Genomic DNA, 21,689 nt, shown 5'->3' on the forward strand with positions numbered 1-21,689 from the left:
TATTGAGTTACCTAAAACCTTATAAGTAAATAGTAATTCTATACCTGTATATCTATTTCACATTATTACAATAACGAAAAATATGTTTGTCTGGTAGATTATATTATTGGTTTTCAACAACATGAATCCTCAAAAGGAGTGATGTATTAAGTTTTTTTCGCAGAAATTCAAATATATCTTATAACGAGTAAATAACATGCATTAAAAGTGATAATATTTCGGAGTAATGTAATTTAGTTGCTAACAAGTATAAAGTTTCTCAACTACGCAGCTTTTTAGGTTTAGATTTTCGATAAAAAGTCCTGCTTTTATTAGTTTAGGACTTTCCACGAACATTTTAGGCTTAGTAACTATTAAAGTTAAATAGGTATATTATTATTTGAATTTATAATTTCTAGCCAATAGTAGCTGCTCGCTTCATAGCTTTATTCATAAACTATTAAAATAAAAAAGGTTCTACCTAATTTTGAATCACTCCATTAGATTAACACACTTAATTATGCTTTAAACTTAAACGTACGTAAATAAGAAAACATAAATCCGATGAATTCATGACTTATTTATTATTTGTAGTGAAATAAAATCTTTTTGCGTGCGCACTTTAATTCGTTTGCATACTAAACGTCTACCCATTTTTTCATTCTGTCTGTCACAATGTAGTGAAATTCAGTAAGAAAACAGCGACTATTTATTCCTATCTCTGGTTACCACCGCTGCAACTCATGTTGTCAGGATCTCTAGGTACTGCTTGACCGCCAATAAAAAGGGAAAGTTAAACTGTCGTTGGACTCGCAATTTATTAGAAGATTAATAATGCGAACAGCTAAGTGTTATGAGAATAGTCACATCACTAGTGTTACGCACAACACTATCTCTTAAGATGGCGTCATGCTCCATTGTCTTTGGTCTTTGGTCATCGTCTTACATTGGTTGTACTGAATGTAATGTATTTCATATTACTGAATNTCCATACGTCTTTTATCATGTCGTCTTTTTAATGTGGCTTTTACCTTTTGGAAACTTTTTGTTCTAATGATCTCTTCGTGAAATATTATAGGTTGTAATGATTCCGGAATTCCAAATGTTCGTTGGTCGGCATCCGTGATAGAAGTTATACAGATCGTATTAATCTTCGGGTCCTCGCCCGATCTCATAACAAATTCAAATTTTAGTTTCTCCATTCTTGATTAATAGCTGAGTAAATGTTGTTTTATAATACAAAAAGTGTTGCTCTGAAAAGAGAATATTTATTTTTAATAAACTGCTTTAGTAACAATCACATATTTTACATACATAGAATTAAATAGGTAATTACCTACCTGAAAAGAGAAAGAACAGAGAAACAACTACGACAAGCTATTTGCTTTACAATTAAAATATTCCTTTAGTTTTCCGTACAGACGCCATTAAACAAAAACAATCTGTCAAATCTAACTTTTTAAAAAAAACCATAGTGTATCATTTTACTCACGTGGCAGGGTTTGTACGCGGGAAGTTTGAATAACAATGAGGGTCTATAGTGAGTCTCGTTACATATGGACAACCAATTATGAATATTTTTAAACTGTGATTGAAATAAAAACAAATATTTTTTAATTTGTTTATTTATAAAAATAATCATTTGGTATGGTCTTTAGACTTAAAAAGTAAATGGAAATGACTTTCTAGATAATCTGTTAATTAATTAATTAATTATAAAACATGATGGAGTAGTGCACATTGATGAGAAAGAAATACCTCTTAAAACTGTTTTTGACAATTGCATATCAGATTCTAGATTCGGATTATCACCTGTAGCATTACTTTTCGAGTCACTCGGCTGAATATTTTGTGTAGCTAACATAGCGGTCTCTTTCTAGGTATTTCATCAGACTCAACTAATATGTTTCCAGAAAAGACAACTCTCTTGCACAGACATCTCAGGTGTTTTTAATGGTAATATTTCAATATCTTTAGGTTTTGGAAACTGCAAGACCTGTAATAACTGCTTCGGAGTAGCTGCTGAGTCTGTCTGAAGTAAAGTTTGAGCACATTCTTTGATAGGTTCAATTGCCGGAGACTGTGAGACCTGCAATAATTGCTCTGGAATAGCTGCTACTGCTGCATCTGGCTGAGGTAAAGTTTGAGCACATTCTTTGAGAGGTTCAATTTCGGAAGACTGCAATAGCTGCAAGGAACGCTCTGAGGTACTTGTGGCATCTGTCAGAGATGAAGTTACATTTTCTCTTAAACCTGTCTGAGGAAAATTTTCAGCCAAGAAATGTTTTGTATTGGCCCAAATGATGATAATGATTGGTCTTCATCTGGGAGTATATTTTCGACGTCAGCCCTAGGCATATAGTACAATCTGGTAAACAAATTTAACTTGTCGTTAGTAAACATAGTTCGTATTTCTGAATCCAAGGTGTTCATAAACTGTTTTGCAGTTTCAATTCTTTTTTCCAATGCTGATGACGAAAGAGTGACATGATTTTGTAAACTTAATTTGTTCATGTCAACGTATAAAGGAAAAATACCACTTTTTCGAAATCCATTTCTTAATTTATCTGCAGTTATGCTTCGCAATGCAATTTTTTTATCCTTGGTACAGGCCGCGTCATGTAAAAAGAGCGCTGGAAGAAAGTGGAGGGGGCGTGTTTGCGCATGGGTACACTCGCGCACGAAAATACGTAATAGGCCTATTGTTTTATTTTTAAACCAGACTTTCGCTCGTGTCTTTGCATATTGGTTGGTTTAGTAGGTACATTAAAATGAATTATTTATTTCACAAGAATGCAGGTAGGGACAATAGATTACAAGTTATAAAAAATAAAACCTTTATTTCATTCAAAGACAATTGGTTCATTGGCAGTTTCATCATGCAGTTTGATAATTTAAACGGCAGTATGGTATGTTTAGCCTGTTATTGAGTTTATCTCTCAAACAACTTAAAGAGCATCGAACTCCTAAACTTGCAAGCTTTCTAAAATATTGCGCACATTGCTTTTCAATGTTCCTGTCGCTTACAATGTAAAATATTTCAGAAAGTGTACGACAAATTTATGATGAACAATAATTGTTGTTTGGTTTTTTCTCTTTCATTTGTTATGTTTCAAAGGTGTACACAAAAAAGTACATACTTGCAAGTTTAGGTATGCCACGCTCCATACAAAAATGTTCGATCTTCTTTCTCTGCTTAATGAAATAAAAATTCTTAAAAAATATATTCGAAAGAATATCAACAAAAAGATGTTTCATTCAGTGTAGAATGTTTAATCAAATGTGTTATGAGAATAGTCACATCACTAGTGTTACGCACAACACTATCTCTTAAGATGGCGTCATGCTCCATTGTCTTTGGTCTTTGGTCGTCGTCTTACATTGGTTGTACTGAATGTAATGTATTTCATAATACTGAATAAACTCAAGTCGCTTCACAATATAGTCTTTCACTCATACACCAAACACTACATGGTGTCAGAGTGTGATAAATTCTACGTGCCCGGAATTTTGTCGTCAAAAAGGTCAAAAAGTAAATTCAAAAATGGCGTCGCAAGAAAAGCCCAAGAAAATAACAAGTATGAGTGGTCCGCAGCCCATGCTCATGTCTGGAAATATGTCAATGCAGTGGAAAAAATGGGTTCAATCCTTCAAATTATACCTACGTGCGTCGGGTATGAGTGAAGAGTCTGATGATCGAAAAGTCGCCCTATTCCTTCACACCATTGGGGAAAAAGGTGTAGACATATTCAACACGTTCGGGAAGAGCGATGAAAGCATCAAATACGACGAGCTGGTTGAAATGTTTCAACAGTACTTTGCGCCAAAAGCAAATGTTACCTATGAATGTCACAACTTCTTCACATATAAACAAAGTGAACAAGAAAGTCTAGATGATTTTGTTTGTACTCTGAAACTGAGGTCACAAAATTGCGAATTAGGTGACTTACAAGAACGTCTTGTGAAGATAATGTTCATATGCAATATGCACCAGAAATATAACTATATTAGAGAGAAACTTCTCCTAGAAGACACGCTGAACTTAGACAAGGCATTAGAGGTGGCTAAGGCCATGCTTGCTTCAAGAAACCACACTGACGAATTGGCAGCGGAACATCAGTCAGTTCTATACAGTCAATCACATCAGTCGCATCAGTCACGTCAGTCAAGAACAAAGTCACAAAATACAGCCAAGTCTCGGAATGAAAGTCAACAATCAAGAAAGGTGTGTTCCAGATGCAGCCAAGTTCATCGTCAAAAGTGTCCGGCATTGGGTGTGAAATGTAGGAAATGTGATAAAGTGGGTCATTATGCTGTTTGTTGTCGTTCAGTGAAGTCAAAGTCAGTAAAGTATGTCGAGTCAGATGATAATACAGAACAGGTACAGTCAAATGAAATGTTTATAGGTCATATTCAGTCATCCAAGTCATCATCAAGTGAATGGTCAATTAATTTAACTATAAATAATTCTCATATAAATTGTATTATTGATACAGGCAGTGATGTCAATATTATGTCCAAAGATGTCTATGATTCACTTAATATTAAGAGTGCACTGTCTGAAACTAATATCAAAATAAAGTCTTACACTGGAAATAGTCTAGAAGTCCTAGGTCAACAAAACCTAAAGTGTGAATTTAAATTTAATGATACTTATATGTCAAAAGAAATTAATTTTATAATTGCAAATGTCAACTCTCCAACTGTATTAGGTAAACTTACTTGCTCAGATATTGGATTAATTAAAAGAGTTTTTTGTGTGGATTCTACAAACATGCAAATGTCAGATTGTGATATCAGTCAATTGTCTTCTAATTTAAATCAAAATGAGTCAAATCCAAGTCAAGAATTATGTTCTAAAGTCACTAAGAGTCAGTCACAGTCACTTCCACCACAGTCAAGTCAGTCACAAAATATAAATATAAATAAACTTATTGAATGTAATAATTCTGTTTTTACCGGTCTGGGTTGTCTTCCTGGTGAGTGCCACATAACTACGAGTCCTGAAGTCCAGCCAAAAGTCGATGCTCCGAGGAAGGTACCATTCGCATTACATCAGAAGCTTCAACAAGAACTCGAGAAATTAGAAAAAATGGATGTCATTGTCAAAGTCACAGAGCCAACAGAGTGGGTGAGTTCTTTGGTTTTAATTGAAAAGAAAAATGGTCAGTTACGGGTATGTTTAGACCCCCGAAATCTAAATAAAGCCATAAAAAGGACTCACTATCCTATCCCATCTGTTGATATGGTTCGCGCCAAGGTGGCAGGAGCGAAATTCTATTCCACCCTGGATGCAAGTAGCGGATTCTGGATGTGTAAATTGTCTGACAAGAGTTCATACCTCACAACGTTCAACACACCATTTGGCCGTTATCGTTTTAAGCGTCTCCCATTCGGTGTCAACTGTGCTCCAGAATATTTTCACAGAGTCATGACGGAAATATTTGGTGACATACCTGGAGTAGCGGTGTACAGCGATGACATCCTAGTCAGTGGAAAAACTAAAATGGAACATAATGATCGTCTTAACATGGTATTTAATAGAGCAAAAGAATTCAATGTCAAGTTTAACAAAGAAAAATGTACATTTGCCAAAGAGAGTATTAAGTATCTTGGACATATATTTTCAGCAGACGGAATCACAGCTGATCCGGATAAAGTCAGAGCAATCAAAGATATGCCGTCGCCTACTTGTCTAAAAGATCTACAGAGATTTTTAGGTATGCTCAATTATTTGAGTCCCTTTATTAAAAATATGGCAGGTGAGACAGAAGTTCTTCGTCAGTTGCTGAAAAAATCTACTGATTGGCAGTGGACTGCTAATCATGAAGCTACATTTTGTCGTCTCAAACAACTAATATGTAAAGTCCCAGTGTTGTCACATTTTAATGTTCGTGATCCTATTGTCCTACAAAGTGATGCTAGTAGCAGTGCTGTTGGTGCGGTGTTGTTGCAAAATCAACATCCCGTATATTATGCTTCAAAAACATTAACTGATTCTCAGAAAAGAATGGCTCAAATAGAGAAAGAACTCTATTCTATAGTTTTTGCATGCATTAAGTTCCATCAATTTATATATGGACAAACCGTCACTGTAGAGACAGATCATGCTCCTCTAATAACATTGTTTAAAAAGCCTTTAGTCGAAGTCCCAACACGTCTTCAAAGAATGATGTTGAAAATACAACCTTATAGTCTAAATGTCGTTTACAAAAAAGGTAGTCACATGTATATTGCTGATACTTTGTCTAGAGCAGCGCTTCCTGAAACAAGTTCAGACGAATTAGATGATGATATAGTTGTTCATGTAAATCTATTGATAAAGTCATTACCAGTCTCATCAGAACGCTTAGAGTGGTTAGTCAAAGGTACTAATGAAGATGAAAGTCTGCAGATTTTGAAAAAATACTGTAAAGAAGGATGGCCGTCAAGTAAAAGTCAAGTTCACAAAGATTTGCACGAATATTGGCAGTATAGATTTGATTTACATACAGAAAATGATCTGATTTTCAGAAGTAACAGTATAGTCATACCTAAAAAATTAAGGCCAGACATTTTGAAAATAATACACAGTGGTCATTTAGGTATTGAAAGGTCAAAAGCGTTTGCTAGAGGTCATGTATTTTGGCCATTTATGTCAACTGATATAAAAAATATCGTACAGTCTTGTCATACTTGCTTGTCACACAGAAGTTCAAATGCTCCAGAACCACTTATTCCACATGACGTCACATTACTACCATGGGAAAAAGTTGGTGTCGATTTCATGGATTATAGATCTAGGAAATATATAGTGGTACAAGATTACTACTCAAATTTTATTGAACTAATGTCAGTAGCTAGTACTAACGCCAAAACAGTAATTGTTTCACTGAAAAGTATTTTTAGTAGACATGGTATCCCTATCGAATTGTTTTCAGATAATGGGCCTCCATTTAATTCAGCCGAGTTTAAGAATTTTGTTTTTGAGTGGGGAATTCACCACAATACGTCAAGTCCTTATGTGCCAAGGTCTAATGGGTTGGTAGAGTCAGGAGTAAAGATATGTAAACGTTTACTTACCAAGTCTGAAGAGTCCGGAACAGATCCATATCTTGCTCTGCTTCAATTCAGAAATACACCTAGAGGAAACTTACCATCTCCAGCACAATTGTTAATGTCACGTTCACTTAGAACACAATTACCTACAGTCACAAAGAATTTAAAACCAAAAACAGTTAAGTTTCAAGAATATGTAAAAACAAAGGAAGAAAATAAGAAGAAAATGAAAGATTACTATGACAGGAAAACTAGAACATTACCAGAACTACAAGAAGGAGATAAAGTCTATTTTAAGAAAATGCCAGATACTCCATGGATCACAGGTACAGTAAGATCTAAATGTGATCAGCCTAGATCTTATACTGTTGAAGGGCCTGATGGATTTATAGGAAGGAGAAACAGACAACATATTTTGAAGCCTCCGCAGTCACCTCAAACTGTATCTCAAGAGATGATAAAAAGAAGTCCAGATGTCGATACATCTCCAACATCACATACAGTGTCACCGTCTATTGAAGAGCATACAACTCCAGGTACAAGGCGCTCTAGGTTTGGAAGAGTTATAAGACCCCCAAGACGGTTAGATTTATAATTTAAGTTACTGTTTAATAAACATAAATTGTGTTAGTGACTGTGAAGGACTGATATAATGTTAGTAATGTCTGATGTTTAACTTTAATGTAGAGTGTCTGTTTAAGTCTATTTAAAGAGTTTAATACTTATATTTTAGTCCAACAAATTGCCTCATTTTGTATTACATAAACAAGTCTTATGTTATTTGTCAAGTCTTTAATAATAATAAATAAAAGTTGTAATAGTAGTCAAGTCTGTAAAACTGTATCAATCTGTAAAATTAAAATATTTTACTTTTTTCTAATAAGGAGGATGTTATGAGAATAGTCACATCACTAGTGTTACGCACAACACTATCTCTTAAGATGGCGTCATGCTCCATTGTCTTTGGTCTTTGGTCATCGTCTTACATTGGTTGTACTGAATGTAATGTATTTCATAATACTGAATAAACTCAAGTCGCTTCACAATATAGTCTTTCACTCATACACCAAACACGACAATATGCATGCATATCATCACGTTTATTATCCGTGCAGTAATTAATGCTACCTAATGGTATAAGGTAATAGTTTTTAATATTATGTTATACATACAGTGTGTCCGGTCACCAGCGTCCGAAACTTTTTGATGTCAACTTATTGCTTACTTTTTTAGCTGTCGAACGAACTCACTTTTACATATAGGTCCTGTACATCGGTAGATTTTGGTAAATAAATGAATCCACCCGGACTCAGAAACTATAAAAATTAAAATAGCTGTAATTTTTTAACAGTTGGGGGTAAAATGTTTTATTCCAGTGGATTTGTCGGTAAAATTGATCATATTACTGCGCCCTAAACGGGTCGGACACTGGTGACCGGACACACTGTATAATATGGTTTATTACTTTATGGACAACTCTGTGTACACGCTTATTTATAGGGTTTTTAGCTTGATTGTATTTGCCTCGGCTTCGATTTTTTAGATAAAAAAATAATACAGACTCGGTTCAGTGATACTTTATTACAAATCGACACAATAAACACATCAAATTGTCTCTCTTAAGTAGGTATGTCAATAATACTCTATTTCTTGCCACTCGGGAAGCGTAGGTCGGTCCCGCGCAGGTTGTCGTCGATCCACTGCTGCGCCTGCGCCGCCATCTGCTCGTCAAAGTACTCGCGCCAGCCGCCCGCCTTGCCTGGAAACAAGTATAAGTCATCTCAACATGATCAGTTAATGCTTATTCTTTAATAAAACTATAACAATAACAAACGTCCAAGTCAAACTCCATACAAAAGCACCGGTTATAGTTATAGTTATGGTTAAAGTTAAGTGGTACAACTCTGCCTTAAGTCTACCTTTTCTAACAAAATGTCCGTCTTCGCTCATTAAACCCATTTCCCTCATGACGTCGAAGTTGACGGATTTGTTGTTTTTGAAGTTGTGGAAGCTGAGGTGGTCGCAGAGGCGCACCACCTGCTCCTCGCTCACGGGCGCGCCGAGGAACTTCGCGACGCGCCGCACCGCGCCGGCCAGGTCCTGCAAAGTTTATTTTGTTAGGAAAAATCGTCATGAATATGCTCAAGCAAGGGATTTGTATTCTTAACTCAAGAAAGAAACCTGTGACAGAAATATGCGGCCACTAGTTTCTTATAACATTTTGATTGATGGTAGGTCTAATTTCCGGATGAGAAAAATAGACTGGTTGGAACCGGGGGTTTTAAAGTGGGGTCAGTCGACGGAAGACTCATCCACATACTTATACCTAATTTCGTTAAATAAGTACATATTGTAAAATGTATTAACTCAGTTTATCCATAGAATGTATGAAAGTAGTACCTTATACCTACTATTCTCATGACCTTATCTACCAAACTTTACCTCCAATAGTTCTTCGTAGAAAAGGAACAGCATGTTTGGATGATCTCGTTTGTCCCACGCTTCTTTTATATGTTCAAAGTATGGAGTCCAGTCAACTAAAATTATAAAATTAACATAAATATGTTCCCATTTCAGCGAATTAAGTATGATCTAATGAGACCTCTCCCAAGCATTTCCACAACGATCGGTCATATTTTAGGTTGCCTGCATCCAGTAGACCTGCCACATGAAGTAAGTACAACATAAATATGCTATAAGTAGGTAGTTACTTCTACGTAATTAAGTTTTTAAATACAGTTATTAATAATACTCATAATTAAAAACATATTATGAAAACGTACGCATATCCTTTCTAAAATAATCCCAGAAATTTTTGAAATCGCCAGTGAAGCAATAATTTTTAAAAAGTAGAGCGTGGTGGTAGTACGAGACCGCGACGTCGCGCGGGTCGCGCGCCACGTAGACCACGCGCGCGCGCAGCAAGCCGAGCGGCAGCAGCGACAGCGGCAGGTGCGACTTCACGAAGCGCGGCGACGGCAGCGCCTCCACCATTTTATAACTTGGTTTTAGCAATTCTTTAAAAAACTGTATCTTTTTTTCATCTCCTTTTAAAATTTCTAATAATACATTCCGAGTATTTTCGCCGTTGCAAAAACTTGAGTGCCTGAAATCAAACAATAGTTTCTGGTGAAGGTAAGGAGGCGGTAATTTAAGTGCTGATAGTATCATTAAATGCTATATGATTACACAAACTGTTAAATCTGTTAGGAACTCTCAGGTTTCTCCAAACAGACAGAACGCATTGCAGCATTACTTGTTAGTGGATTATTTCCATGGAGGATTGCAGAAAATTAAGAACATTTTGTAATGATCTCATAGGCCTACGACTACGAATCATATTTTGTTTCATCGGTGTTCACCGTTATTGGAACTTTCATAGTGCAGGTGCAGTGCATAGTTTAAATTTTTTAGCATCTGCATGATAAAAACATCTGATGTTCTGTTTTAATAGCTTTTTCGAGCTGTGAACATTTAAAATGATTTTCTGAAGTAGATTTACTTACAATCTTACGTTTTTATAACTTACTTACTCTAAAAATGGAGATCTTTTAATAAGAGGGATAGCTGCAGCTGTTTCGTAATCAAAATTATTTCCAATTAACCACACGAGCTCCTGGACCCAAGTGGTACCTGGAATAAAAAGTAACTTATTATGAAAATTTTCAAAAGCTTCTAAATTATACATATATTCTTCTAGTCTCACTGGATGCGTTCTGCGAGCAGCGGTCAAGTCAAAGTGAACGCAGCCTGCGTCATGATGATCATGTATGAACAACATTCTACTTTACACTTACTCTTACTTAAATAGAAACTATGAAGACATCCAGCTTATCAAGCTGTTATAAAACTTTACCGAAATAACATTGTACAAACCTGACTTCGGGAACGTCACTACGAATACATCGTCGGATCTTATGGGCATATTATAGATAGGAGCTGCATCTTTTTTCATTCCGCTGTTAAAGAAATAGCCTTTAGGGCCTACTCGCACTAAACCATCTACCATGTCTGAAATAATAACGATTAAAAGGTTGTATCTCATGAACCGATATAGGGTCGAAGACTCATAGTTCCGTCGTGTTTTAAGATATTATGGGTTTAGTATTTTACACAAAGACAGACTTGAATTTAAATGGCTTTCGTATACCTTTTACATTCAAATGTTAATTTAATGTGTTAAGTATTAAAATTAATTATTACAAAAAAGTGTGAAATGTTTCATTGTGTCCACACAGTAGGTACACGATGAAACGCCATAATTTCAACGATGAAACAACAAAACAAACCAAATAAGTACGTTAAAATTGGAAATAATAAAAACAATAATTATTTTAAGTAGGTACCTACTTAGTATAATTATTTCAGAAACTAGATAAAAGGCATAAACTTACGCACTGCTTACAAAAACATACTTTATGTATGTATTTCAAAACAACTAGGTTAAGTAATTAACAAAAACATTCTAGCTGAGTTGCACCATCTCACATTAACTTTTTACAAAAGTCAATAAATCTGTCAAATTATTGTTAAAGTTAACAGTTAAAATAAGTTGGTGAAACTTAGGCTAACGATCTTCTTTTTTTTTCAAAATACCTTACAAATTAATCAACCTTAATATGGCACTTCAAAATCTATCTTTAACCGACTTCAAAAATGGAGGAGATTATATGTTCGGCTGTATGTGTATGTTTTTTTTCTATGTATGTATTTTGGACCGATTTTCAAAATTCTTTTTTTTGTTCGATAGGGTACACTTCTGAGGTGGTCCCATTGTCACCAAGTCAGGATATGATGATGGGATCTTAGGGAAATCGAGGGCAAACCTCAAACTTTGTAGGAACGTATTACGTTTTTCATATTTATTCTAAAGATATTCAAGTACGAGTATATGCGTCTGGTAGTCATCATCTAATGTTGACAAGCTGATGATGGAAGGTAAAACTCCTTAACGCTAGGAGTTGGAGGATAAATTCTTTTAAATATTTTAGGTAGGTATGTACAGTTGTATTGTTTAAGGTATTTAAGGAGAGCTGATGATGAAACGTCAAACTTCATAAGTTAGGAGTTAGATCAGCGGTTCCCAAACTTATTTTGGCTACTGCCCACTTTGAGAATATATTCTTTTTAGCGACCCCCTTTTTGTAGTCAAGAGTCGAGTGCTCAGTCGTGTCTAAGAGTCCTCCTAGTAGATCAAATTATAAATCGCCTCCCAAGCCTCTACACAATGCCCCGATTTTTTCCGGGGTCTCTAACTGCCCCCCTTTAAGCCTGCAGCGCCCACAAGGGGGCGTTATCGCCCACTTTGGGAAAGACTGAGTTAGATGATACTTTTTAGTTGCCGATATTTAAAGTAGGTATCCTGTATTTTGTAGGGAAGATTATTTACACTTAAAATGGAAAACTATAGTCTTGATCTCATTAAACATAGGTCCATCTTCAGTGACAATGACAAAGACTAATCAACTAAAAAGCATGAAATAAATTAATTTTAACAAAAAAATTAAAACCGACTCCAAAAAACCTGCACTAAAAAGTAGGTAGTTTTAATTTTTTTGTTATTTAAGGTAATACCTTTCCTTGCGGTGAACGCTTATTAGATACAGGTAATTTACACATTGTGTCATTGTGTACCGTGTCCAATTGTTTCACTGTAACATACGCACTCACGCACGTAACAACCTTGAAAAAACCGGCCAAGTGCGAGTCGGACTCCCGCACCGAGGGTTCCGTACAAACCTATATTACTTTGATTTTGTTACTGCTTAAAGGTGTTATAGATCTGAGTATTTGATAATATAATATGGATTTCAATTTAATACCTCTACGCGTTCATGAGGAAAGGGTAAGCTTAAAATTCTTAAAAATATTTTTATTATAAAATATGATGTAACTAAAAATTAACGGTTTTTGTAATTTTTCCTTAATTTGTGCTATAAAATGTTGCTTCCTACCAAATTTTTAGATTCTGAGTTCACGGGAAGTAAGTAGCTGTAGGTTTTGATTTGATTCCCTTGCGAGTGTCGAAAAATATGCGGAAATTTGCGGAATAAACGGCTGTATCTTTTGATTGTGTTGGCCTAGAAAATTGATAATTAACACAATCAATTTACCTGAGTATTTGATATGAAGTTTAAAATTATTAAAAACTAGCTTTCCGCCCGCGGCTTCGCCCGCGTGGAATTTTGTCTGTCACAGAAAAACAATATCGCGCGCGTATTTGCTCACCGTTTAGACCTACCCTGGACTACGATTTAAACATTTTAAAACCAAAATTAGCTCAATCGGCCCAGCCGTTCTCGAGTTATAATCAGACTAACGAACATCAATTCATTTTTATACAGGGTGTTAGGTAAATGGGTATATGAGCCGACACTAGCCCATGTTAGCATGGTCATATAAATGGTATGGTGAAGTCAGAAATTTGATATCATCATTTAATTTTTTTTATTTTCATACAAAATAAATTTTATAAAATCCGATTTGTATAAAAATTAAAATAATTAAAATGAAGATATAAATTTTCTGACTTCGCCATACCATTTATATGACCATGTTAACATGGGCTAGTGTCGGCTCATATACCCATTTACCTGACATCCTGTATAGATAGATATTTTTTATATGATGAAACTAAAAATTTACGGTTCTTGCAAGGGCTATTCAAAAACTTTTATCTGAGCACAGCTCAGTTACATTTTAACTAAAGTTTTGCGGTCGTCAAGTCCTTGAATAAAATAAATTGCTAACACAAAAAATCAGGTACTTACTCGTACAATTACCGAAGTATTTGAAAGCTTCTGCTGTTTCTTCCGGTCCTAAGTCTTTGATTTCATAAGGATATTCTGGCGTTGACATTTTTGATTTAAAAAGAAATCGAGTAAATTACGCAAAATACAACTTTTCCGCGTAGCTCCGTTTACCGCACGACGTCTAGTCTCTTACTGTTTTGATTACGATCTAAGTCATCTCTCAGCATGTTAATAAATGGTCGTTTAAATTTAACTATGAACAAACTATGATTTAGCACAGTCTTTCCCAAAGTGGGCGATAACGCCCCCTTATGGGCGCTGCAGGCTTAAAGGGGGGCGGTAAGAGACCCAGAAAAAAAATCGGGACGTTGTGTAGGAGGACTCTTAGACACCGACTGAGCTCGACTCTTGACTACAAAAATGGGGGGCGCTAAAAAATAATTTATTCTCAAAGAGGGCAGTAGACTAAATAAGTTTGGGAACCACTGATTTAGCACAATGGTTATAGTCCAAACAATAGTACAGAATCAGTAATGTAGATAAAATTTGAAACTGACTGACATAATATCAGAATGTAGCCCTAAACAATGGGATTACAAGCTTGGAATTTACAGTTCCTAGGATTTTCTAAAATAAGTATTGAGAAAATACTTGTTTCCAATTATCATGATCCATAATTATATTATTATCATGCGACAGTAGGTCGATGGTGTCGAAGTCGATGTCGGACTGGTCGAATCGAAATCCGAGGAGCGCGGGTTCGAACCCCGGCGCGGTTGCGCCGCTGGACTTTGTGGTGAACCCACTCAAAGCATACGCATATATTAAGTTTGCCACGAAGGTTAATGAAACTATTCGTTCTTAAAAACTACCTAACTCTTGGCAAGAAGAAATTAAATAATTCGGTAGAACAAGGGACACAATTGAAATGTTGAATTTTTTTAGGTGCCATTTTTCTCTCTTTGGATTTGCTAATTATTATTGCTCTAAAGCAGGGGTCTCCAAAACTACGGCCCGCGGGCCATATACAGGGTGTCCCAAAAACAATGGATAACCCTGTAACCATCGATAGGCCTCGCCATGGTCTCCCTAACGTCCAATTTTGACCCCAGTAAAAATATCACCGTTTTCAAGATTTTTAAGTTTTTGTGCATTTTTAGAAAATTGCCACCTGCGATTACTTTTTCTCATGCCATTTCTACAAATGAGAATACTTTTCAATCTAGTTTTTTTCCTTATCACAAGGGATAGTTGGGCTATCAAAAGAAAAGATTAAAGTTCAACAAACTAGTTCAAAAGTATGAAAATTTTAAGAAATTGCAGAGAAGAAGGAAAAATTAATTCATTGTCTTGCACTTTTGATCAGCCATCGTGTAAAAAAAATGTAGGAAGACCATCGTGCCCATTACCTTAAAAACTTCCTTGGTTAATTGAGATTCTGAAAAGGTATCACGAGCTTATGTATTCTGTATTATTCTTATCTTATGGCTACTTGAATAGCAACTAGTATGTAAACTGCAAAAATGAGTTTTTCTCGTAATAGTTTTAAACTAGTATTGCATAGTGGCATTAAATACAAATGGATAATTTTTAGCGTAGGAATTTTAATAAAGCAACATTTTATCATCATCATCATCATCATTTCAGCCATAGGACGTCCACTGCTGAACATAGGCCTGTACCCCAATGATTTTCATAACGACCGCTTGGTAGCGGCCTGCATCCAGCACCTTCCTGCTTACCTTTATAAGGTCGTCGGTCCACTTTGTAGGTGGACGTCCTACGATGCGCTTTCCGGTACGTAGCCTCCACTTGAACCCTTTTGCCCCATTGGCCGTCCGTTCTGCGTTTTTGTGATTACTTAATTTTTGTTTTACACCTTATAAATGTGCCAATAGACAGATACCCGTGATGATACACGGCTCGGAAACGTGGATTTTTTGCACAGCGTTCTATGGAAGGGGCTATGCTCGGGTTTCTTTACGAAACCGTATCAGAAATTAGGAGACCTGTAAACGAACTAAAGTCGCTGACATAGCCCGACGGATCAGCAAGCTGAAGTGGCAAAGGGCAAGGCACAGTAGTTCGCAGAACTGAGGCAGCAGGGTTCAAGTGGAGGCTACGTACCGGAAAGCGCATCGTAGGACGTCCACCTACAAAGTGGACCGACGACCTCATTAAGATAAGCAGGAAGGTGCTGTATGTAGGCCGCTACCAAGCGGTCATTATGAAAATCATTAGGGTACAGGCCTATGTTCAGCAGTGGACGTCCTACGGCTGAAATGATGATGATGATGATGATGATAAAATGTTGCTTTATTTAAATTCCTACGCTAAAAATTATCCATTTGTATTTAATGCCACTATGCAGTCCTAGTTTAACTATTACGAGAAAAACTCATTTTTGCAGTTTTTATACTAGTTGCTATTCAAGTAGCCATAAGATAAAAATAATACAGAATACATAGGCTTGTGATACCTTTTCAGAATCTCAATTAACCAAGGAAGTTTTTAAGGTAATGGGCACGATGGTCTTCCTACATTTTTTTTACACGATGGCTAATCAAAAGTGCAAGACAATGAATTAATTTTTCCTTCTCTTCTGCAATTTCATTTGTAGAAATGGCATGAGAAAAAGTAATCGCAGGTGGCAATTTTCTAAAAATGCACAAAAACTTAAAAATCTTGAAAACGGTGATATTTTTACTGGGGTCAAAAATGGACGTTAGGGAGACCATGGCGAGGCCTATCGATGGTTACAGGGTTATCCATTGTTTTTGGGACACCCTGTATGTATATCCGGCCCGCCAATGGTATCAATCCGGCCCGCGACAGCTTAAGACAAAGCCTATGTTTGCAAAGGTGGGCCGAAAAATGAAAAATGTTATGGCCCTTGCAACATATCGAAAAAATTATTATGGCCCCAAGGCCTCAAAGTTTGGAGACCCCTTCTCTAAAGTAAGAGTTCTAATTTACATGAAATAAAAATAATTTAGCGCGATGTTCTTAACAAGAATGAAATTAATTAACTAGTTTTTAGGGTTCCGTAGCCAAAATGGCAAAAACGGAACCCTTATAGTTTCGTCATGTCCGTCTGTCCGTCTGTCCGTCTGTCCGTCTGTCCGTCTGTCCGTCTGTCCGTCTGTCACAGCCGATTTACTCGGAAACTATAAGTACTACAGTGATGAAATTTGATGGGAATATGTGTTGTATGAACCGCTACAAAATTATGACACTAAATAGTAAAAAAAAGAATTGGGGGTGGGGCCCCCCATACATGTAACTGAGGGATGAAAATTTTTTTTCGATGTACATACCCGTGTGGGGTATCAATGGAAAGGTCTTTTAAAATGATATAAAGTTTTCTAAAAAACATTTTTCTTAAAGTGAACGGTTTTTGAGATATCAGCTCTCAAAGTCGTAAAAAGTATGGATAAAAATTGTTCAACAAAAACGCTTGGGTTGGGTTGGTCTCATTCTGAAGATTTATTACACTTTACTACAAAAATTGATCCTAACTTTACCAATGTTACCAAGCGCATAATTTTATCTGTTATCTCACAAATCTATGATCCGTTGGGTTTATTATCGCCAGTAATTATAATAGCAAAAATATTATTGCAAAGGCTATGGCTTTGCAAGCTGGGCTGGGACGACTCCGTGCCTAATGATATTTGTAATGAGTGGCATAATTTTATTAACACATTTCAGTGCTTACAAAACATACGCATACCACGTCACGTGAGGGAACCCCATTCTAAATACACGGATTTGCACATATTTACAGACGCATCACAGGACGCGTATGGGGCCTGCGCGTACGTGAGTACTTACAGCGATGATTCACCAGTGCTAGTCAGGTTACTTTGTGCGAAAAGCAAAGTCGCTCCTATTAAGCCAGTCACTATGCCACGGCTTGAACTTTGCGGTGCCTTAGTCGGGGCTAAATTATTTAAGAAAATTAGTGAGTCATGGAGAATAAGTTTTAATAATGTTTATTTTTGGTCAGATTCAATGATTGTCGTCAGCTGGGTCAAAATGTCTCCAAATCTATTGAAACCTTTTGTTCAAAACCGAGTGGTACAAATAAATGATTTGACCGGTGAGTTGCCGTGGCGACATGTCGCGGGCAAAGATAACCCGGCCGATCTGTTGTCACGTGGACTACCACTCGATGCATTACAACAATCGGATATTTGGTGGCACGGGCCAGAGTTTTTGCGTGAAATTAAAAATGAATCTAGTCAAAATGATGTTCAAGTTCTTGATATGTGTGAAATACCGGAGTTAAAATCAAATAATTGCACAATATCATGTTTAGCTAAATTAAATAATGCATTTTTTTTTTATTTTAAAGTCCAAAATGACAATGTTCCGAAGATTTCCGAAATGCGACACTTGGTGATAACATAGCTTATATGTTGCATTACATAATACAAAAGTCAATTTCTTAAGAAAACTTAAGAATAACGAATAAAATAAAAATAAATGTTGAGCTCCATACAAAAAAAAAGGAAATTGTCAATAACTTATTAAATAATAACTTTATCAAGAAACGTTACATAACATAAAATATTCCTTTTTGGTAAAGGTACACATTGGCATATTTATTTTTTCAAAATTCGGCACTTGATTTTTGAGCGACGCTAAGTCTATGAAGCTCTAATATCAGCCCACCGTGCGCCGCCGGCCCGCGATCACCACCTCCACGGCGCGCCCGCTCTCCGCGCCGATCTCCACGTGGTAGGGCGTGCTGGGCTCCACGAACGAATTTAGTTTGTCACAGATCGTCATTAATATGTGTTATTCTGGGTTATAAACAATAATACTGTAAAGTTTAATCAAAATCCGTTCAGAAGTTTTTGCGTGAAAGAGTAACAAACATCCAGACATCCAGACATCCAAAATTTCGCATTTATAATATTAGTAGGATAGTAGGATTACTTCCGTATAATATTAAGTACAGGATGTTATTAAATGGGTATATGAGCCGACACTAGCCCATGTTGACATGGGCATATAAATGGTAGGTGAAGTCAGAAAATTGATATCATCATTTTATTTTTTTAAATTTTCATACAAAATAAATTTTATAAAATCCGATTTGTATGAAAATTAAAATGTCGGCTCATATACCCGTTACCACCTACTATTGTATAGAGCTCTGATTCCGCGAAACAAAAATTACAACTGCATAATTTAAATGAGTATTATAATAATTTTCAGTTAAAGGTGATTATTTCAAAATTAATAATTCAAAATCGTTTATTTGTTGTAGGATGCTAAATCACTATCAGTTATAGTCGGGAAGCGCAGGTCGGTCCCGCGCAGGTTGTCGGCGATCCACCGCTGCGCCTGCGCGGTCATCTGCTCGTCGAAGTGCTCGCGCCAGTCGCCAGATTTGCCTAGTTCATAAAGGAAGGGTAAGTTTGATACTGATCCTTTAACATAATAAATTATCATAATAAGAAAATCGTTAGTTATAACCACATTATAACAGTCAATCCACTAACCTTTTCTAATAAATGTTCTATCTTTTTTAGTTATCCATCCTAGGTCCCTTCCCCCGACTTCGAAGTTAAGCATTGGGTTTTTCTTGAAGTTATCGAATTTGAGGCGGTCACATAGACGAGAGACTTGCTCGTCAGTCATAGTCTTGCCAAGGAATTCCGCAACTTGTCGAACTGCCTTCGGCAAGTCCTTGAAACATATAAAGTACCTACTGTAATATGTATAAAACATGAGGTTGAAGAAGTAATAGTAGACCATAGAGTAACTTAGTTCTTAAGAAAAATAAATAACGTTCATTTTATGTTATTCCTTCAACAGGTATTACCTTCAACATATCCTCATAAAAGAGAAACAGTAAGTTAGGGTGATTCCTTTGCTCCCAAGCTTCTATCACATGCGGGAAGTACGGAGTAAAATCGACTGTAAAAATAATAATTAAGTAAGTGCTTAGCTTTCACTAGACTTTTTCAGCGTCGTTTTTTGTCGCAGTTGGGTTTTAGTTTTTGGAACTTTAAATGCGATAGGTTTATATTTTTTACTAGCGGCCGCCTGCGACTTCGTACGCGTGAATCCGGTTTTACCCCCTTCATCTATCTTACGCGTTTTAGATTTTTTCATACAAATGTTTTTTCCCGCTAACTCCCGTTCCTGTGGGAATTTGCAATATCCTGTTGTAACTAAGCTTTAAGTTTAATAAAATACCTGCATGCCAAATTTCAAGCGTCTAATTTAAGCGGTTTAGATTTTTCATACTAAAGGATTTTCCCGCTAACTCCTGTCCCCGTGGGAATTTTGCAATATCCTGTTGTAACTAAGCTTTAAGTTTACTAAGCAGAACAATAATATACAGAGAAACACAGACAAGACTTTATAACCACAGAACCGATTGGGTGCTATTTGCCGATTATTTGGAGGCGGAAACAGAATTGAAAATAAAATTAAAAACTGAAGCTGACATAGATGATGCAACATTCTATATAACCAACCTAATACAGGAAGTTGCATGGCGATGTACACCACAATTGAAAACCATAAGTAAAACTACTAACATACCTCTGCAAATACGAGAAAAACTTGTGGAGAAAAGAAGACTTAGAAGAGTCTGGCAGCTGAGCAGACATTCGTATGATAGAAGACTCTATGAAAAAGCAGCTAAAGAACTGAGGGAAATGATAACAGAGAATGAGAACTATACATTTGAACAGAAACTGTCATCTTTATCTGCTAAAAGGTGTGATGATTACTCTTTATGGAAATTCACAAAGCAGTTCAAGAGACCACAACAATCAGTACCACCATTGAGAGCTCAGTCGGGAGCTTGGGCCAAAACTCCTAAAGAGAAAGCCGAGATCTTTGCTCAACATTTAAGTCAAGTGTTTGTACCAAACTCTTCAACAAGGAGTGATTTCGAAAAGGAGGTAAATGAATATCTCGAGAGCGATCAGCAGCTATCACCACCTATAAAACTTATAACACCAAGAGAACTACAAAGAGCAATAAGAATGTTGAGCAACAAAAAGGCTCCAGGATTTGACTTAATCACTGGTGAAATCCTTAAACATCTACCCAGAAAACCAGTCGTCTTCCTGACTATGCTGTTCAATGCCATAATGAGAATACAATACTTTCCTAGATTGTGGGGCGTCTCTCAAATATGCATGTTGCTGAAACCTGGAAAGGTGCCCACAGATCCGAGCTCATATAGGCCAATTAGTCTTTTGCCAGTACTATCAAAGTTATTTGAGAAAATATTCTTGCAAAGACTTAAACCAATATTAGAAGAAGAAGCCATAATACCAGATCACCAATTTGGGTTCAGGGAGCGACATAGCACAGTGGAACAAGTACATCGTATAGTGAACAAGATAAGACAATCACTGGAGCAGAAAGAATACTGTGCTGCGGTGTTCCTGGACATCCAGCAGGCATTCGATAGGGTTTGGCACAAAGGTCTTTTGTATAAGCTAAAAAGTTTTCTACCTAATTCATATTATATGGTGCTTAAGTCCTACCTACAAGACAGAAAGTTCCAAGTTAAATTTGGCGAAGAAGTATCCGTTCTGTATGATATTGGGGCGTCTGTGCCACAGGGATCTGTGCTCGGTCCTGTGCTATATTCTATATACACAGCGGACCTACCATGCAATACAGATGTAGTAACAGCGACATATGCAGATGACACCGCATGTCTTGCAAGTCATAAAGATCCGGCTTTGGCATCAGAAAAACTACAAAATCACCTGTATGAAATTGACGAATGGCTGGAAAAGTGGAGAATAAAGCCAAATGTTACTAAATCTCTACAAATAACGTTCACACTCCGCAAAGGAGACTGCCCAGCTGTAACGTTACGGGGGCAACAACTGCCTACAGAAAATTGTGTAAGATACCTGGGACTCCATCTAGACC

At 36.4% G+C, this 21,689-nt stretch overlaps 2 protein-coding genes across 3 annotated transcripts in view; both read right to left on the reverse strand.

The window, feature by feature from the left end:
* Window positions 1-8,590: 8,590 nt before the first annotated feature.
* On the reverse strand, window positions 8,591-13,997 carry LOC114357561 (estrogen sulfotransferase-like). 2 transcript variants are annotated; one of them, XM_028311246.1, is made up of 7 exons: window positions 13,788-13,997; window positions 10,894-11,028; window positions 10,551-10,650; window positions 9,801-10,123; window positions 9,460-9,554; window positions 8,937-9,117; window positions 8,591-8,776 (listed from the first exon to the last, which is right to left on the reverse strand). In XM_028311246.1, the coding sequence occupies exons 1-7, from the start codon at window positions 13,873-13,875 to the stop codon at window positions 8,661-8,663; spliced, it is 1,038 nt and encodes a 345-aa protein (XP_028167047.1). In that variant the 5' UTR covers window positions 13,876-13,997; the 3' UTR covers window positions 8,591-8,660. The 2 variants fall into 2 exon arrangements, with proteins under 2 accessions (XP_028167047.1, XP_028167048.1); XM_028311247.1 differs by lacking the exon at window positions 13,788-13,997 and adding an exon at window positions 11,412-11,503.
* Window positions 13,998-18,966: 4,969 nt separating this feature from the next.
* LOC114357557 (sulfotransferase 1C4-like) overlaps window positions 18,967-21,689 on the reverse strand; it is a 34,486-nt gene continuing 31,763 nt past the window's right edge. The window contains exons 5-7 of the mRNA XM_028311238.1: window positions 19,606-19,700; window positions 19,283-19,469; window positions 18,967-19,174 (exon numbers count right to left, since the gene is read on the reverse strand). Of these exons, the coding sequence (XP_028167039.1) occupies window positions 19,035-19,174; window positions 19,283-19,469; window positions 19,606-19,700 (422 nt within the window). The 3' untranslated portion in view covers window positions 18,967-19,034. The remainder of the gene's footprint in view (window positions 19,175-19,282; window positions 19,470-19,605; window positions 19,701-21,689) is intronic.

The sequence above is a fragment of the Ostrinia furnacalis genome, unplaced genomic scaffold (assembly GCF_004193835.3).
Source record: "Ostrinia furnacalis isolate ACB-3 unplaced genomic scaffold, ASM419383v2 OfSCF3250, whole genome shotgun sequence".
NCBI lineage: Eukaryota > Metazoa > Arthropoda > Insecta > Lepidoptera > Crambidae > Ostrinia > Ostrinia furnacalis.

What these genes read in the sequence shown, in the direction of transcription:
- LOC114357561 (XM_028311246.1), bottom strand. Translation starts at nt 13,875, where the DNA reads ATGTCAACGCCAGAATATCCTTATGAAATCAAAGACTTAGGACCGGAA. An exon ending in ATACTTCGGTAATTGTACGA is followed by an intron (nt 11,029 to 13,787) that starts GTAAGTACCTGA and finishes TTATTATTTCAG; the next exon opens with ACATGGTAGATGGTTTAGTG. An exon ending in AAAAGATCTCCATTTTTAGA is followed by an intron (nt 10,124 to 10,550) that starts GTAAGTAAGTTA and finishes GTTTGATTTCAG; the next exon opens with GCACTCAAGTTTTTGCAACG.